Genomic DNA, 18,107 nt, shown 5'->3' with positions numbered 1-18,107 from the left:
TACCGAAGGGGCTTCTACTTTCATAAATTGTTACACGATTACTCTATCCGATGTACGTACATTTATGAACTAAATGTTTTAGTGACAATGCCTTTTAATAAAAAATACTAATTAATAAAAATGGAAACTTAACTTTTCCACGTTTATAATAGACACTTTCTTATGTTTAAAAATATATAAAACAAGTAATATAAATTACCGCCTTGTTTATTAAAACTAAAAAGTAAAATAAAGTTATGTGTCGGTTAACAATTTATATTTAACTACATTAGCCAAATAATCCTGAAATTCCTCCATGACTAAATTGATGGATATTTAAATAAATTTCAAGTTCCAAAATGTACCAGCTGTAAAATTTGAAAATCTACTACTAATACAATTATTGGCAACATCTCAGGAGATTAGAAGTGTACGCAAAATGGTAAATACGGATCCCACAAATGATTTATCCTGTTGTGGAGTCCACTTAATCCTACATGTTGGTCGGAGTCTAAATAAAGCGCTACTTAGATAATACTATACACGGTGTATATTCTACTGGAGTTAGTATGATACCGTTTTAGAACGGAGCTCAGATTAACCGCTAGATGTATATATATATATATATATATATATATATATATATATATATATATATATATATATATATATATATATATATATACAGGGTGGTCCTTAAGTAATTGTACAAACAGAAACCGTAGATTCTGCACTTTAAAATATTACGATTTAAGCCAACTTGCTTTAATAAAATGTTAATATTAAGAAAGATACAGGGTGTTAAAGTGGAAATTTAAAATTTTATTTTTAGATATAACTTTTACGTTTGAAAATATTTTTGGAAAAAAATTTACAGTTGGATGCTTTTGAGTAGGATAAATTATAATTTTATACTTACTTTAATGTAACTAATAGAGGGCGCCACATATGCCACATGTGTGGCATAAATTTGCGCTTAACTTTTTTACTCTTTAAGCTAGCTCTATTTGTGTTAAAAAATATTAAAGATACATTATTTTTACAAATAAACGGTATACTTGTTAGTAACCTGAAAATTTAACCGTTTTCGAGATAAATGCATTTTATAAGTCAGCTGCACAATAATTCTTAGTTTGATATTTGTGCGGTAAAGCACTGAATACCTGTAGATAAGCATAATTCTTAGTTTATTCTTATTAAAACAACTCAAAGATGATAATGTTACATCACAAAATGCTTTGTTATGGGTGCTAAATGTCTTATTGGAGAAAAGATATTTCATCTTCTTCTTTAGGTGACGAGTCCGTATTCAGAGTTTGGCCGTCATCATGTTTACAATTTCCCTTTGCTATCGCTTCTTAAGTTTCTATAATGGCATTGTATTACTTTTTCTCTATTGTAAAATGCTAAAAACCCAAAACATGTGGTTTATACAAAATGGTACACCACCACATTCTAGACAGAAGGCAGTTAGAACATACTTAAATACAACTTTTCTGAACGTTGAATTGGTCGTGGTAGTCATATGCCACCTTGGCAATGTGGTGAGATATTGATATAATTATTTAATTCCTAAAAAATCCGAAAAGAATACTTATTGTTGATTACGTAAATTGTTTACCAATTTTTATTAGAACCAATAGAAACTAGAGCACAGGTATTGAATAACACATATGTGTCCTGTTTCATAACACTTCTGCTACAAATCTAACCTGACAGACTCAGCATTTTTACAAAAACATCATCGTTGTCCTAATAACCGATATTGTTATAAATATAGTAAACACACAGGCAATTTAGTTTAGTATAATATTAGTTCGTTAGTAAATCATAATAGTCCATTTGTTCGAGATGTAATTATAGTTACTCGTAAGCTGTCACGTAATCATATAAATAAGTAATGTCATCGATAGGTTATTCCGTATGTATATAAGTAACCAATGAACGAGATACATCACATTTTATAACATTATTTAACTTCTGCGACAAATAAGATGTAGTTCCATAATATACCATAAGATTTGGATATGTATCCAAAATAATATATTCATCCATTATACATTATAGCCACCATGTAGCCCCGAATTTAATCCGCTTGATTTTGGTGTATGGAGCGCATGAAAACAACGTGTCTATAAGAATCCCATAAATATTCGCAACCAACTATGGGAAGAAATAAATACTGCAGCAGTTTCTTTAGAACCAAAGATGCTATTTATAATATGAGACGTTCTTTTATGGAATATATTGACAAATGAATTAAAGAAAATGGTGGACATATCGAACACTTTGCCAAAAAGTTATGTTATTTAGTTTAATTATTTCTTAATTTGGTTTGTAAACAAAATGTTTTGATTATGACTTTAATTTAACATAAAACGTAAAATGTTTGATGTAAAATCCTATTATTCTGTTATTTTGTCAAATCATATTATTAATTATCCTGCTGATACATTTATTTTATTTAATATTTCGTTAACTATTAACTTTAGTTAAAGGTATTTTATACCAAAATTCAGAAGTATTAATGTTTTTGTCTATTTTTTCTTCGTTGCCTGGAGTAATTGCCTTCAATCAAAATTATGCAGCTGATTTTTAAAATGCGATTATCTCGAAAACTGTTGAGTTTTGAAGTTATTAACAGGTATACCTTTTTTTGTCAAAATAACGTATCTTTAATATTTTTTATCCCTAATACAGATAACTTAAAGAGCAAAAAAGTTAAGTGCAAATTTATACCACATATGTGGCATAAGTGGCTCCCTCTATCAGTTACATCAAAGTGTGCATCAAATTATAATTTCTTATATTTAAAAGTACCTATTTGTAAATTTTCATTCATAAATGTTTACAAACATGAAAGTTATAGTGAAAAATAAAATTTTAATTTTACACTTTAACACTCTGTATCTTTCTTAATATCAACATTTTATAAAAGCAATTTGGCTTAAATCGTAATATTTTAAAGTGTAGAATCTACTGTTTCTTTTTGTACAATTACTTAAGGACCACCCTGTATATAATGGCCATCGCGAATGCTAATCGAACAGGTTATTGAAACCTTTTGAATGATATTGTGATATCTGAGGGTATCATTGGGATACGTGGCAACAGGACAATTTCTCGTTAAAATCTTCCAGTCAAAATTCAAATTGCGTAGCAGATTAATCGGGAACCAATTTTCAACTGAAATTATGTAGTGGCATCTCTGGTATATCTAGAGAATTTAAAAATTCTCTCGGATAATTTACGGCTTCGACTTCATTAACAACACTGTCAATTGATTTAAAAGATATCAGATCACCTGGCAACAACTGTTAAATATGCAAGTTTATTTCATTAACATCAACAACTTTTAATTCTGAGACAATTATGAATCAAGTAATTAATCGGTATAGGTAGACGACACTTAATTCATGTATGTCTCAACAAAAGTGCTGAAATTATCTGGAATTTTGATACATTGTGTATTTGGATGCAGTTTTATTTTACCGTTACGAATATCCAGCAATTGTTCGGAAAATATTTGCGACGATAGATTATTTTGCACTTGTACTTTCGTGTTAATGGTCAGTCGATCTGTTTCGACATTTCTCCATAAAAACGATTGTTTTAAACATGCATTAATCCCATCCGCATATGTAGAGCGAGGAATAACCGGTAATTTACGTCTGAAGTCACCAGAGAGTAGTAAGACAGCACCACCGAGTAGTTTGTCGTTGTAGTTTAAACCTTGCATATTTCTATGTAATGATTCGAGCGAATGTTTATGAGTCATAGTCCATTCATCCCAGATAATAATTGATCTCACTGCATCACATTGCATTTGAGTAGTTATGAACGTCTAAAAGTTTGAACGATGAATGTGCTGTTTGTTTAACATCTAACAAAGTGACAGCAATACTAGACAATGCAGTTGCCAAAGCAACTTTCTTCTGCAATCGCATCTTCGCAAGAATAAGCGATATCAAAAATGCCTTACCGGTTCCAGAAATAAAACCCGTCTTGTTTAGTATCAATAGTCAACATAATTCTATTATAAATATCTTTTTGTTCAGCTATCATACGAGACTCATTGTTAGCAATAAACATAGCTAAATCAACGTTGGTATATTGTGTTTTTTGCTGCAACTCACTGTTAAGTAAGTCGGTAGCCGGATGATCAGGTGAAGATAAACTATAGTGAGTAAGTGGTAAAGTTGATATTTGAATACACAAATCATCGATCAACACCAATGCTTCATTGTACATTTCTGGAGTGTAATCTATGTTTGGACTTTGGTTTGCCTATCTGATTCGGTACACATGAACATGACTGTTCATGATTCGCAGAAACTGAAAAGAGTTAAGTCCTGAAATATTAACCAACAATAAAAGCAAAAAGAAATATTCACGTTGTTTTAGATGTACAGTGTAACGTCGTCCCAATCTTGCAAATTGCAAAATTGCAGATCAGAAAACATCCATGGAGGCATATTAATTTTAATTAATACAACGTTTCAGTATCAATTCAATTTTGTTGACTACAATAAATTTAACCACCTCTGCATTGAATCTGAATTTGAATTCTCTATTACTTTCAGTATATTATTCAGTTATTCTTTCAAAGATTGGAATATCTGCTTGAAAAATTCCTCAAAATGCTTTTATTATCTTGATAGGTGACTTTAATATTGATTATCTGGATTCATCACACAGCCATTTTATTACCATTACAAATTTATTTAATAGTTTTAATATGAGAATGCTGGTTACCGATCCAACCAGCAGCCTATTGGATTATATTTGTACTAATCTACATCCAGATCTGGCTGTGTGCTGAGTGATTCCCAATTGTTCATCAGATCATGATCCCATTCTATGTGAATTTCCCCTTAAGAATCCACCTTATACAGCCAGATGGGGTAGGATTTTTAGCAAAAATAATTTTGGCAGGTTTATCAAATTATTTAATCAAGAAGATTGAAATAATATTTTTTGCTCTCCTGATTTGCTTCATCAATTTCATCACACTCTCATGAAGATTTTCAATTTAGTATTTCAAAAAAGAATTCTTAAATCGAAAGGTAAGAAAACTTGGGTTACTAAATGAATTAGAATTTCCTGTAAAAACTTAAGATCGTTAAATTACATTAAAAACATATAATATGCAATGATGAATTTTTGATACATTTTTATAAATATAGGTCCATATATAGGAAGATGGACTAAATTAGCCAAGTGTATATCTTTTAAATCTAGAATGGAAAATACCAATAATAAACAAAAGGATTCTTGGCGTATAGTTATTAATCTTAGAGCTTAAGTTCCCCAAACTATTGATATAGTCTTAGACCCTAGTGAGCTGAATAAATATTACTGCTCGGTAGGTCCAGAAGTCGCTGGAAAAATTAATTCTTCTTCTGATCCAATGCATTTTTTAAATGGAGTAAACATTATAACTTCCTTTTATATTCTTCCCACTAACTCGGTTAAAATAAAGAAAGGTCATCTAAAGTTTTATCCCTTCTTCCTGATAATGTTCTGAGAATTTTAGCGGAGGCAATTAACACATCTTTTTCAACGAGTCACTTTAGCGTTTGTTTAAAATGTGCTAAAATGTATAAAGGTGGTGACCACGATTTACCTGCTAATTATCGTCCTGTCTCTTTGTTACCGTCACTTTCAAAGGTCGTTGAAAGATTGGTAAAAATCCGAATGATGACTTTCTTACAAAAACACAATTTACTTTCTTTCTTCCAATTCGGTTTCCAGTCATTAAAAAGTACATACGATGCTATCTTCGAATTCATGAAAAAACTATACTTGGACATAAATAACGATTATGTTGCTGCCGCAGTTTTCTATGATTTATCTAAAGCCTTTGACTGTGTCAATTACAAAATACTGCTTAATAAACTTGAAAGATATGGTTTTAGAGGCACTGCTCTAAAGTGGTTCAGTTCATACTTGGAAGACAGATGCCAGTCTGTATCAATCAATGAGCGCTACTCTAGTAATATCTTTATAAATTGTGGAGTACCTCAAGGCTCTATCTTGGGTCCTATCTTTTTCTTGATATATTTTAACGACATAACTAACCTCGACATTAATAGCCGGTTTACTATATTTGCAGGTGACACCACAATTTTATGGCAAAACAAGGACTCTACGCCTTGAGCGAAGGGGCGATAAGGGGGGCGCTTAGCATCCGGAAAACGAGAAATGGGTAATTGAGAAAAATAAGAAAAGAGAAAAAAATACAATACTTTCGATCGGATATCCATAGGATAATAAAAAGTAAATATATGCATACCAATGCAGGTAATAATAACACAAATATCTCGTCTAGTCACAGAGAGCTATGATCATAATACAATTTAATTATATACATTATCGTTATAATTATACATTATAACGAATTCTGTATTTTCCTTTGATCGAGCTTTCGTGTTGTGCGATCATCCGCACTAAAGAGAAAGAGAGAGAAGTGGGATAAGAATGATGAGAAGTAGGTATCGCTCCTGCCGATCTGACTCGAAAAAAAGCGAACGACCGAGGTTGTCGTCGCTTTAAATGCGGAGTCTTTCGTTCCCGAGTTTTGTATTGTGGTATATAAAGTTGTTTTGTTTCAACTGACAGTCATTGTGTTCAGTGAGTTGTTATTTTAATAAAGATACTGTGATTTATTTGTGAAACTGTTAAGTCTGTCTTTCAATTCGAACATAACCACTTATCTTATCGAACACGTGGCGTCACAATATTAGAATCATTATTAGTCACAATCTTAGAATTCGGACAGTGACGTCGACGCGTGGCAATATAATTATTTATTGAGAATTGCGAGGTAGTGTTTTTATTCTTTGCCTTCTTAATAAGGTGTAATTAATTACTCTTTTGTTTTTCTCTCAAAATGTCAGTACCTAAAAAAAGTGCCGGCAGTACTCAACGGAGTATTTGAAATATGGATTCATTGAATTGCCAGGAAATAAGAATCTACCATTGTGTCTCATTTGTGCAAAATCTTGACGTCTATGAAGCCGTCACGAAGCTATGAAGCTGTCTCGGCTTATGGATCACTTGAAGAGGATTCATCGAGAGAAGTCAGACAGACCCGTCCAATATTTTGCGGTGAGTAAAAAGTCTTTTGTTTGTAGGATGTAATTTTCTCATGTACAGTTACAATCATTGAATAGTTTGCAGACTTACGTATCTAGGAGCCGATTTAAATTTTCACCCCATTTAAACGCACCTTTTACGTCACAGTGACGTTACCAATGGTGTACCTAGAATAGGTACCTAGAATAGGAAAATTAAAAAATCAAAATAATATAAATATATTTTACAAAATTTAACAAAATGGATAGTACCTACAGAAAAAAGTTTTTTATTTTGTTGGATATTGTTTGGAAGAGTTTGATATCGTTTTATTGCATTTTTCAACACTTGCGAAATTTTTGACAAGCATTGAATTTTTGAAATTTTTCTACTTTGACCTTTATCAAATCTGTACCACACTGCAATTCTACAGTATTATAATGTAAAAATTAAAGTGTAAACTATTTAGTGATCGTAACTGTACCTACAAAACATATTATAATTATTTTTAATTTCTATTACCAAAAGTCAGACTGTGATCACACAAATAATAAGAAAACCTTTTTTAAACTTTATTACTATTACTTATAATAATTAAAGTGAATGTGTATTTCTTTTGTTTACAAGAGCTCAAGGCAAAGTATGAAAGGCGAGTTACTGTTGGGTCATTGATTGCAAAAGCTACCAAGAAAAACGACAAGGATTTACTTGCTTCCTCTTCCTACAAGGTATCATTGTTAATAGCAAAAAGTGCCAAGCTGCACGCAATTGGAGAAGAACTCATCCTCCCAGCTGTCACAGAGATAGTTGATACTATGTTGGGACCCAGTCAGGCCAGCCAAGTAACAGATGCACTTCCTCTCAGCAATAATACTGTCTCCAGAAGGATTGATGAAATGCGAGCAAATGTCAAAGATATTCTCTGCAACAATTTGAAAAGCAGAGAGTTTACTGTACAACTTGACGAGAGTACCCTGAATGGCAGCACAGCTTTGCTGCTGTCATATGTACGATTCATTGACGACAATGGAGAAATGGCCGAGGAAATGCTGTTTGTTAGAAGTCTGATTACTGATACAAAAGGATCTTCCATATTTGAGGTCGTTAAGTGATGTTTTGAGGAAAAAGAGATTCCCTTATCAAATATGATCGCCTGTGCTACTGACGGTGCAGCAGCAATGACAGGACGCCATCGGGGATTTATTGCACATCTGAAACAAGCAGTATCTGGAATTTTGTGTCTTCACTGCGTCATTCACAGAGAGCATTTGGCTGCCAAGAATTTGAGTGAGAGGTTGCACGATTCTCTTCGACTTGTCATAGATGCGGTAAATAAAATTAAAGCAAAACCAAAGAATGATCGAATATTTCGTACACTTTGTGAAGAAAATGATGAGATATTTAATACATTGCTACTGCATACGGAACTCCGCTGGCTTTCTAAAGGCAATTGCTTACGGCGGTTCTTCAGTCTCATGGATACTGTTATTGACTTTCTTAATACTACTGACCCCACACTGAGTACAGAACTACAAGAGAAACGAAATGACATCGCTTACTTATCAGATATTTTCAAAAATTAAATGAAATGAACCTGTAACTACAGGGGAAGAATATAAATATGGCCAAAGCGAAGGGAGTAGTCGGAGCATACATTGACAAACTATCTATTTTTGAAGAAAATATGCAGAGAAGAGATCTCACCAAATTTCTTAACTTAAAATCTTCTTGTGGTGATTCTGAAGATCTTCAAACATACTGCCTCCACCTTCAAACACTGAAAGAAGATCTGCAGTCCCGATTCCAAGATTTGACTAGTCTGAAAGTGCCAACTTGGTTTATCAATCCTTTCAGCGTGGAAGTTTCAACGGTATGTCCTTCTCTTCAAGAAAACTTGATTGATTTGAAACATGATGTTGAAATTGAAAGTTTGTTTCGGGAGTGTGGGTATGAACGATTTTGGCCGCGGATAAAAGAAGTGTATCCAAACTTGTTAAATGCAATCAAATTATTATTATTTGCATTCCCCACAACATATCTAGTGGAGAAAGGTTTTAGTTCTGTGTGTATATTGAAAAACAAACAAAGAAATAGGCTCGACATAATAGAAAGATGGGATTTGAGGTTGTTATTAACCAACATTGAGCCAGACATAAAGAAATTATGTGAGGGACACCAGGCCCAAGGAAGCCATTAACAATTCTTTTATACACATATAACCATTTATCATTTTACGAAATGTAAAAATGAATAAATATGGATACTTACCCTTTGTATAGATTCATTATTTGTTTCAATTTAAAATTTAATTGGTTGGGGGGGGGGCGATTGTAATATTTATAACTGGTGAAACCTGTCTAAGGGGGCGATCATGGGAAAGGTTGGGAACCACTGCTCTAAGAAACTGAACAAGATTATTAGTAGTGATATGCTAAAACTCTTAGAGTGGTTTAAAGCTAATCATTTGACATTTAATTTTTCAAAAACCAAATTAATTTCTTTTAAGAATGATCTAAACAATATTACTTTGGGCAATGATGCCATTTGTTCTGACACCGTAAACAAATTTTTAGCAAACTTAAATTTGAGCAACACACTGTATATTTAAAAGCAAAAATATATCATCGGGTTGCTTTGCGGTCAAATCAGTTGCTCAGCATTTAGATTTTTAAGATTACAAAAAGTATTTATGTGGCCCTGATTGAATCTAATTTGAAATACGGTATTGTCTTTTGGGGTAGCTGTTCTCTTCATCATTTCAGTAGAAATTTTATGCTACAAAAGAGAGCACTCAGATATTTATGCAAGACCAAGTTTGGTACATCACGCAGGCTTCTGTTCCGGAAACATGGTATCTTGACACTTTCTTGCATGTATATCCTTGAATTAGCGTGCTTAATTAAAAAAAAACAAAGAGGATATTCGGACAGATTCCCTTTATAACACTCGGCTAAATTATGTTATTCCACTTCCAATTCCCTCTTCTGCATTAATTAAAAAATCATTTATTTACACTGGTAAGAAAGTACTACTCGATATAATATCCTCAATATTTTTGTATTCCGAAGAGCAATCAAGAAGTTTTTATTATCTAACTGTTACTATAGTATAGAGGAATTTTCTCTCTCTCACTCTCTCCCTCCCTCTCTCTCGCTCTCTCTCTCTCTCTCAATGTTTTGGCTTTGAATACGCTTGTTACTATAGTATAGAGGAATTTTCTCTCTCTCACTCTCTTCCTATCTCACTCTCTCCCTCCCTCTCTCTCGCTCACTCTCTCTCTCTCTCTCTCTCTCTCTCTCTCTCTCTCTCTCTCTCTCTCTCTCTCTCTCTCTCTCTCTCTCTCTCTCTCTCTCTCTCTCGATGTTTTGGCTTTGAATACGCTTGTCATTGTCATTGTTATTGACAAAGAAAGTCTAGTTATTGAAAAAATTAAAGTGCTACAATTAACAATCAATTTTTTTTAATTGATTATTATAATGATACCTGTACGAAAAAGAGCAACGAACCGGTTTTGTTATGCAATATGTAATTCCTTATTAAATAAAAAAATATTCATATTTCTATATATTTATCTAAATATTATATAATATTAAATATTTCTTTATAAATTTATAAACCAGTACGTATGACGTATAATATATGGTGTAGGTAAAAGTTTATGGTCGGTATAGTAGAATTTAACAGGATATCTAACACAGATATAAAATCATATTTTTAGCAAATAGACAAAGATAACAATCATATTTCCCCTTGGTCTCCCCTCCACATTCCTCAGACGCCCATTAGTGAGACGATTATTTCCGATCCAGCTTATACCTAAAAAACACCGGCGAGGTTGCCTTATTACATATTTTAATTAAAACATTGAATTGATTAAAAAAATTGGCGATCATTGGCGTGGTTATATTGCCATTCAAAACTGATGATGATATTAAAAACAAATTGACACAAATACTGGTACAAAATTTCTTAAATCCATGAGAAATTTACAGATTCGCATTTTTATTTGACGAAATTGTAACCTAATTTCCAATAAAACAAGATAATTTTGGCAACATCTGAAGTTCATTGGAAACTGAACCGTTTTTTATAAACAAGTAACTAGTTGAAAAACTAGTTAAATTATTCAACTAGTTGATTGTTTAACAGTAGTTTCAAATAAGAGAGTACATAAACAAACATATTGACTATTATCTTTTATGTGTATATGTAATGAAGTGAAAGAAACTAACGAAGGATATATTTATTATAACTTGAAAAATAAATTAAACTACAAATAGTAAATAGTACTTACATTTACATTACACATTATTATTAAATCGCGAATAGTCTAAATTTACATTTCAAAAACATAAATTAAACAATACAAATAGTAAATCGTACTTACATTTACATTACACGTTATCATTAAATCGCGAATCGTCTAACTTGACATTTAAAAAACATAAGTTTTTCCACTTTACTTGTTGTTAACCGTGTTCTTCTTTTATTTAAAATTAAACCAGATTTTGAACATGTGTTCACAAGGAACAGATGTTGCTATATTATTACAATAGTTTATGAATATAGTGGTTAAGTTAGGATATACATGGCGATGGATTTTTCAAAAATGTACTGGACAGTTCCAATCTCTGTTCAAATTTTTTCTGGGTAATATATCATCAGACAAATACATGTCGACTTCTTTTATCGCTCTCGATGCAGGTGTACGTTTAGTACACCATGGACTTAAGTCATCTTTATCGGTTTCTTTTTCTTGTACTGGTTGATTTTCAATATTACAATCTTCTTTTTCTTTAATTATAGAAGTAACCAGCTTCTTAACTATTTGTTTTGTTTTTTTAGCTTTATTTTTATCAGAAAATCCCTGCATTTTAAATCGAATCCATAAATGTTTTATTAAACTATGAGTTAAGTATGAAATATTAAACGTTTATTGAATATATTCTCAAGAAACTCAAGCTAAATGCTACCAAACTTTAAGTTGGTTGCCTACATTTGGCGCAACTCAACGATATAAACTAAATTAGCCTAACTTTTTTAAAAATATATTTTTTTATAAAGAATTTTTCATATAACAATGATTGAACGTCAATCAAAATTTACGACATCAGAACCCCACAGCGTTGCCAAAACATCAAAATAGTTAGTAAGTGAGGAATTTTGAAAATGTCAACTATTTGTCAAACTATTATATTAACAGTAAATACACTTAGTTTTAAGACTACTGCAACACACTAAAATACATAAGAAAACATTTTAATACAAAAGTATATATTTTAAATTTTAAATTTACCTCTTTTAGGACTTTAATAGTAAAAATGTCCTGCCATTATCTCTTGTTCAAAATAATCTATCTTATATAAAAGCTTATCAGCTTTCTACAGACTATTTATTTGTTTTGGCATAACACAATCACAATACACAACAATAATTAGTTTTTAAAGCTATTAATCTAAATTTAATATGTATTTATAAATACAGTTTATAATTATATATTATATTATGGTCAAATTGTGTAAGAAATCAAAACATAAACAAAATTCTTATTCTAAAAAAGCGGCAATACTTTATGCACTTTTGCCACACGCTGAACTGTCAATAAAATTTGAAGTAGTCCCGTATCAGTTGCGTACAATTGTCTAATCTATTTAATTAAAATTATTATTTTGTGGAATATTAGACTTACAGAGTTATTTCATAAAATTTATATTATTAATAATAACAAATGTTTTTGGTTATTTAATCAATATAATTCTAAAATTTCCAATATAATGATGATTACATTTTTCTGATTATTACGCCATGTTGACGCCTATGAAAGATCGAGCAGTTCCGTATGGGTTTCGTATTATTAGCTGTGTTAGGAAAATTTGAACTCTAAGGTTGACGTTCTGGAAATTTTAAATATAAGTGACGTCACTTTATATAAATTGTGATGTACAAGCACTTTTATAATATGAAAAATGCTATATATCAAATTTAGTGTTGATATTATACCAAATTAAAAATAATTAATAAAGAAACTAAACTAAAATTATGCATAAAATGACTATAAAACACTAAACTAAGAATAAAATAAGCTAAATAAATAATAAAAGAAAAATACGACACCATAGCACAAATTAGACAATATGCTCAATATCAATGCAACAAACAAAAAATAAAAAAAAAAACGGGTGTGGCAGTGCAGTGGGACTGCCGGTAGAAGTTATACTTCTATACACGTATTCGTCGTTACAAATTTATAGGAGAGTCAATCTGCACAATCATTACATATGTAATTCTATAGGTAAGAGAGAGCAGAAAGGGAAAAAGAATTAGGTATACAGATATATGGTGCATCGTTTGCTGTATATAAGCATTTGACCTGTAATAGGAGTATAATAAGTAAATGAAGGATTGAATCAATATTTTAATGCAAATATATATTTTTATTTTCATATATGTATAAAAGGAGTTGAACGCAAAAAAATTTTTTTACTCATACTCTGCAGTAAAATTCATTGTTAATTTTGTTATTAATATAAAAATACAATACAATACACTGCCACATAATTCAATATTATAATACAATACAAATTAAAATGCAATATTCATAAGTATTTAAAAATGACAATATACATAACTTACGCATATGTTTAATTTACAATGACAATAATATCAATAAAAAAATAATAATATTAATAAATATCAAATATGTTTACAAAAGGAACATTTTTATTCTTGAGAGAGAAAGAGAGAGAAAATATATCTTCTGTCTCTCTCTCTTACCTATATCTCACATATGTAATGATTTTTTCGATTCATTTTATTTTAAAATTTAGCATTTTTGCGTATATTACATACATTTAATAAGACTAACGTGGAGTTTTTAAATATTTCAAAAATTAAAAAAGTAAATTCATATTGGTATTCGAACTCAGATATACCAGAGCGTATAAACCAAACACGTAAGAAATTTGCCAATTAGACATAACACTAACGTATTTACAAATTGACAGTTCTCGGTCATACAGTGATTTATTGTAATTATTATTTTGAAATACAAAAGCCTAAAATAATTATGAACATTTCATAATTAATACAAAACATATCACATAAATAATAATATTAATATATATATATATATATATATATATATATATATATATATATATATATATATAATATTAAATATATATACAAAAGGAACATTTTTATTCCCGATAGAGAAAGGGAGAGAAAATGTGAAAAAAATATCTTCTGTCTATCTCTTACTCATATCTTACATATATAACGATTTCACCGATTCACTCCCGTGCAAATTTCCAACGTCGACCGCGCGTATAGAAGTATAACTTCAATAAATAAAGGATGCTGTCTCTCGATAAGTGAATGTCGCTGAATTGACATAAGAATAAGGCGCGATATTTAAATACGTTGGTGTTACCGGTATTAAGTCGACTTTACACTACATGATTTTATCATTATAACAATATCATAGGAGATTTGTTATGATTCCTCGTTTCTATGATGTTTTAAAAAATCGTGTTTACACTCAATGATATGAGTGACATGAGGTTATGACTTAAGTCGACTTTACACTACATGATTTATCATGTGATTTGTCATATGATTTTGTCATAATAAGCACTGTCATGCGGCTCGTCATATGTTGTAACAGGAAAATGGGTTAGTACCTATTCCGCATAAAATCATATAATTTCCGGTAATAATACCGGTAATACCAACATATTTAAAAATCGCGCCTTATTCTTATGTCAATTCAGCGACATTCCCTTACCAAGAGACAACATCCTTTATTTATTAATTAATTTTTAGTTTGTTGCATTGATATTGAGCCTGTCGTCTAATCTGTTCTATTATGTCGTATTTTTCTTTTATTATTTATTTAGTTTATTTTATTCTTAGTTTAGTGTTTTATAGTTTCTTAATCATAATTTTAGTTTAGTTTTTTTATTAATTATTTTTAATTTGATATAATACCAACACTAAATTTGATATACCCCGTCCACTATTTCTTCGTAAGAGCCACCTGCGAGCCCAAAGGCGTCTGATCTTTTCTTCTTACTATTAGCACTACGCAGTTGTTGCCGGCGTATTACTATTAAAAGTCGGGAAGCCGATACAAGCAAAGATTTATTTTCCATTATAATAGTTTAAAAGTCTAATAGTTGCTACCTATACTGTGTTTAATATCTCTATGACCATAAACAAAAATCAATAAAACCATATGATAAAACGTTATTGTCACTCACATCATAACACTCACGTCATAACGTATCATTCAGTGTAAACACGATTTTTTAAAACATCATAGAAACGAGGAATCATAATCTCATATGATATTGTCATATGATAAAATCATGTAGTGTAAAGTCGACTTCGAAAATCATATGATAGCTACCGTCCGATGGTACCGTTTTGGTACCGTTCTATTCTCCTGTGACAACCTATGACGAGCCGCATAACAGTGCTTAATGCATTTAATGCTTACGACAAAATCATATGACAAATTATTTTGATGATCAACCTACCTCAACAGGGTTTCATTCCGCAAACGCAAATAATTTAAAAAAATGGTAGGTATTTTGAATAAACCTCTGTGCAGTTTGATTACCTTGTAATTTAACAGCATCCTTACTCATCTAATAATATTAACTTTTAAAGAACATTTATCATATTTATTTGCATTGACTGATGGAACCAGTGGAAAACTTTGCCTATCGGGCAAAAGTATAGAGAAAGTGCCAATGAAATTAGCTACAAATGATTCGTCAAATTTCTGTTTGTGGTATTGCCGTGTCCTTATTATGTATATGTTTTATAAAAAAAACCAGAGATATGTAAGAGAGACATATCTCTCTTACATATCTCTGAAAAAAACATACAGAAGTTAAAACACTTCACCATTGTATTTAGGTATATAAAAAGTTGGTCTGTGTCGTTTTAACTGACAAGACCCACGTGTTAAAAACCGAGCAGGGAGACATGTAGCACCTTAAGTATTAAAATTTAACCAATGACATCAACCTAGAGTCACAATATAATTTAATTTTGGAAAGATGTAAACCCATATATGGATATCATAGCCACAAATTCATTGTTAGTTTCAACTACATAAGGCACTGAAGATGATCTGATTGGATCGAAAACGTTATGCTACTGTATAAATTTTGACGACACTTGTAAAAGTTTTAACTATATGTTTTTATATACCTAAATACAATGGTGAAGTGTTTTAACTTCTGTATGTTTTTTTAAACGATGGTATACAGCCAACTATTGGGATTTTCCCATTAATTTTTATATGTTTTATGCCTCAAATATGCTTTGAAATAGTACATTTTCATTATATTATTTTATGAAATCGGGTATTTTTAAATATTTTTTTAAATTTATATAAAACACGAACGAATGAATATTTGTTTCTTTTGATATTAGTTGCAGTTAATTATTAGAAAAAAAAACGGGTGTGGCAGTCCAGTGGGACTGCCGGTAGAAGTTATACTTCTATACACGCGTTCGCCGTTAAAAATTTATATAGGAGTCAATCTGCACAATCATTACATATGTAATGCTATAGGTAAGAGAGAGCAGCAAGAGAAAAATAATTAGTTATATAGGTATATGGTGCATCGTTTGCTGTATATAAACATTTGACCTGTAATAGGAGTATAGTAAATGAAGGATTGTATCAATATTTTAATGAAAATATATATTTTTATTTTTATATATGTATAAAAGGAGTTGAATGCAAAAAAAAATTTACACATACTCTGCAGTAAAATTCATTGTTTATTTTGTTATTAATATAAAAATTACAATACAATAAATACACTGCAACATAATTCAATATAATAATACAATATAAATTAAAATATAATATTCATAAGTATTTAAAACTGCCAATATACATAACTTACTTTACGAAGATAAAAATAAAAAACGAACAACTCGGATTATGTTGTAAATTTTCATTTTATTTTAAAATTTATGTTTTTTTGCGTATATTACATATATTTAATAAGATTAACGTGAGGTTTTTAAATGTTTCAAAAATAAAAAAGGAAATTCATAATTGGGATTCGAACTCACAACCACTATGAACCAAACACGTAAAAGATTTGCCAATTAGACACATCGAGCAAAAAGACAAAAGAGGGAATGTAAAGGTAGTGGGGGCAAAAATATTGTTAGACAGGAAGTGCCATCTTGAGAGGCCAAATTAAAAAAGGAAAGAGAGTCTTTCCTTGTTTAAGAAATCAAATTTAGTTGGGTTATGTTATTATGTGTCCCAACTGTCACATAAAATCTTATTTATATTGAAGTTTTTTAACAATTGTTTCACATTTTAGACTGTTATTGTTAATATTTAATTAAAATTTTCTCGTCTAAGACACATTCTGAAAACTATTTTATAGCTACTGTTAATAAGTGTCGGAAAATTTAAATTTGGCGCATTCGCATTTCCGGATATGTCCGCCATCAGAGGCCACTTTTTTGGTCGCCTTTTCATAACGATTAGATTCCCTCTTTTGTCTTTTTGCTCGATGATTAGACATGACACTAACGGATTTCAAAATTGACAATTCTCGGTAAAACAGTGATTATTTTGAAATACAAAGGCCTAAAATTATTATAAACGTTTAATTTTAAATAATACAAAACATATCACATAAATAATAATATTAATACATATTATATTATGTATAATATTATATATATATATATACAATATTATATATAATATATATATATATAATATTAAATACAAAAGGAACATTTTTATTCTCAAGAGAGGAAGAGAGAAAAAATATATCTTCTGTCTCTCTCTTACTCATTATCTTACATATGTACAGTCTGTCCCAAACCCTTCTTTCAGTGCGTCACTAATTTTGACGTCATATAGGATTTTAAGAATGTCGAGAATTATTGCATGTCATTTTAGTTAAATTTGACAGTTGCAGGATCGTAATCCCTCTTTTTCTAATTGAAAATAATTTAATAATTTTAATATTAGACTTTGTTCTTTCTCGATATATCTC

At 30.4% G+C, this 18,107-nt stretch overlaps 1 protein-coding gene across 1 annotated transcript in view; it reads left to right on the top strand.

The window, feature by feature from the left end:
• The first annotated feature begins 6,627 nt into the window (after positions 1–6,627).
• Positions 6,628–18,107, top strand: part of LOC140442784 (uncharacterized) — a 39,871-nt gene continuing 28,391 nt past the window's right edge. Inside the window, exon 1 of the mRNA XM_072533758.1 lies at positions 6,628–7,089. Within this exon, the coding sequence (XP_072389859.1) occupies positions 6,993–7,089 (97 nt within the window). The 5' untranslated portion in view covers positions 6,628–6,992. The remainder of the gene's footprint in view (positions 7,090–18,107) is intronic.

Source organism: Diabrotica undecimpunctata, chromosome 6, assembly GCF_040954645.1.
Source record: "Diabrotica undecimpunctata isolate CICGRU chromosome 6, icDiaUnde3, whole genome shotgun sequence".
Lineage (NCBI taxonomy): Eukaryota > Metazoa > Arthropoda > Insecta > Coleoptera > Chrysomelidae > Diabrotica > Diabrotica undecimpunctata.
The sequence above is the reverse complement of the archived record's forward strand: the minus strand, read 5'-3'. Positions and strand labels throughout refer to the sequence as shown.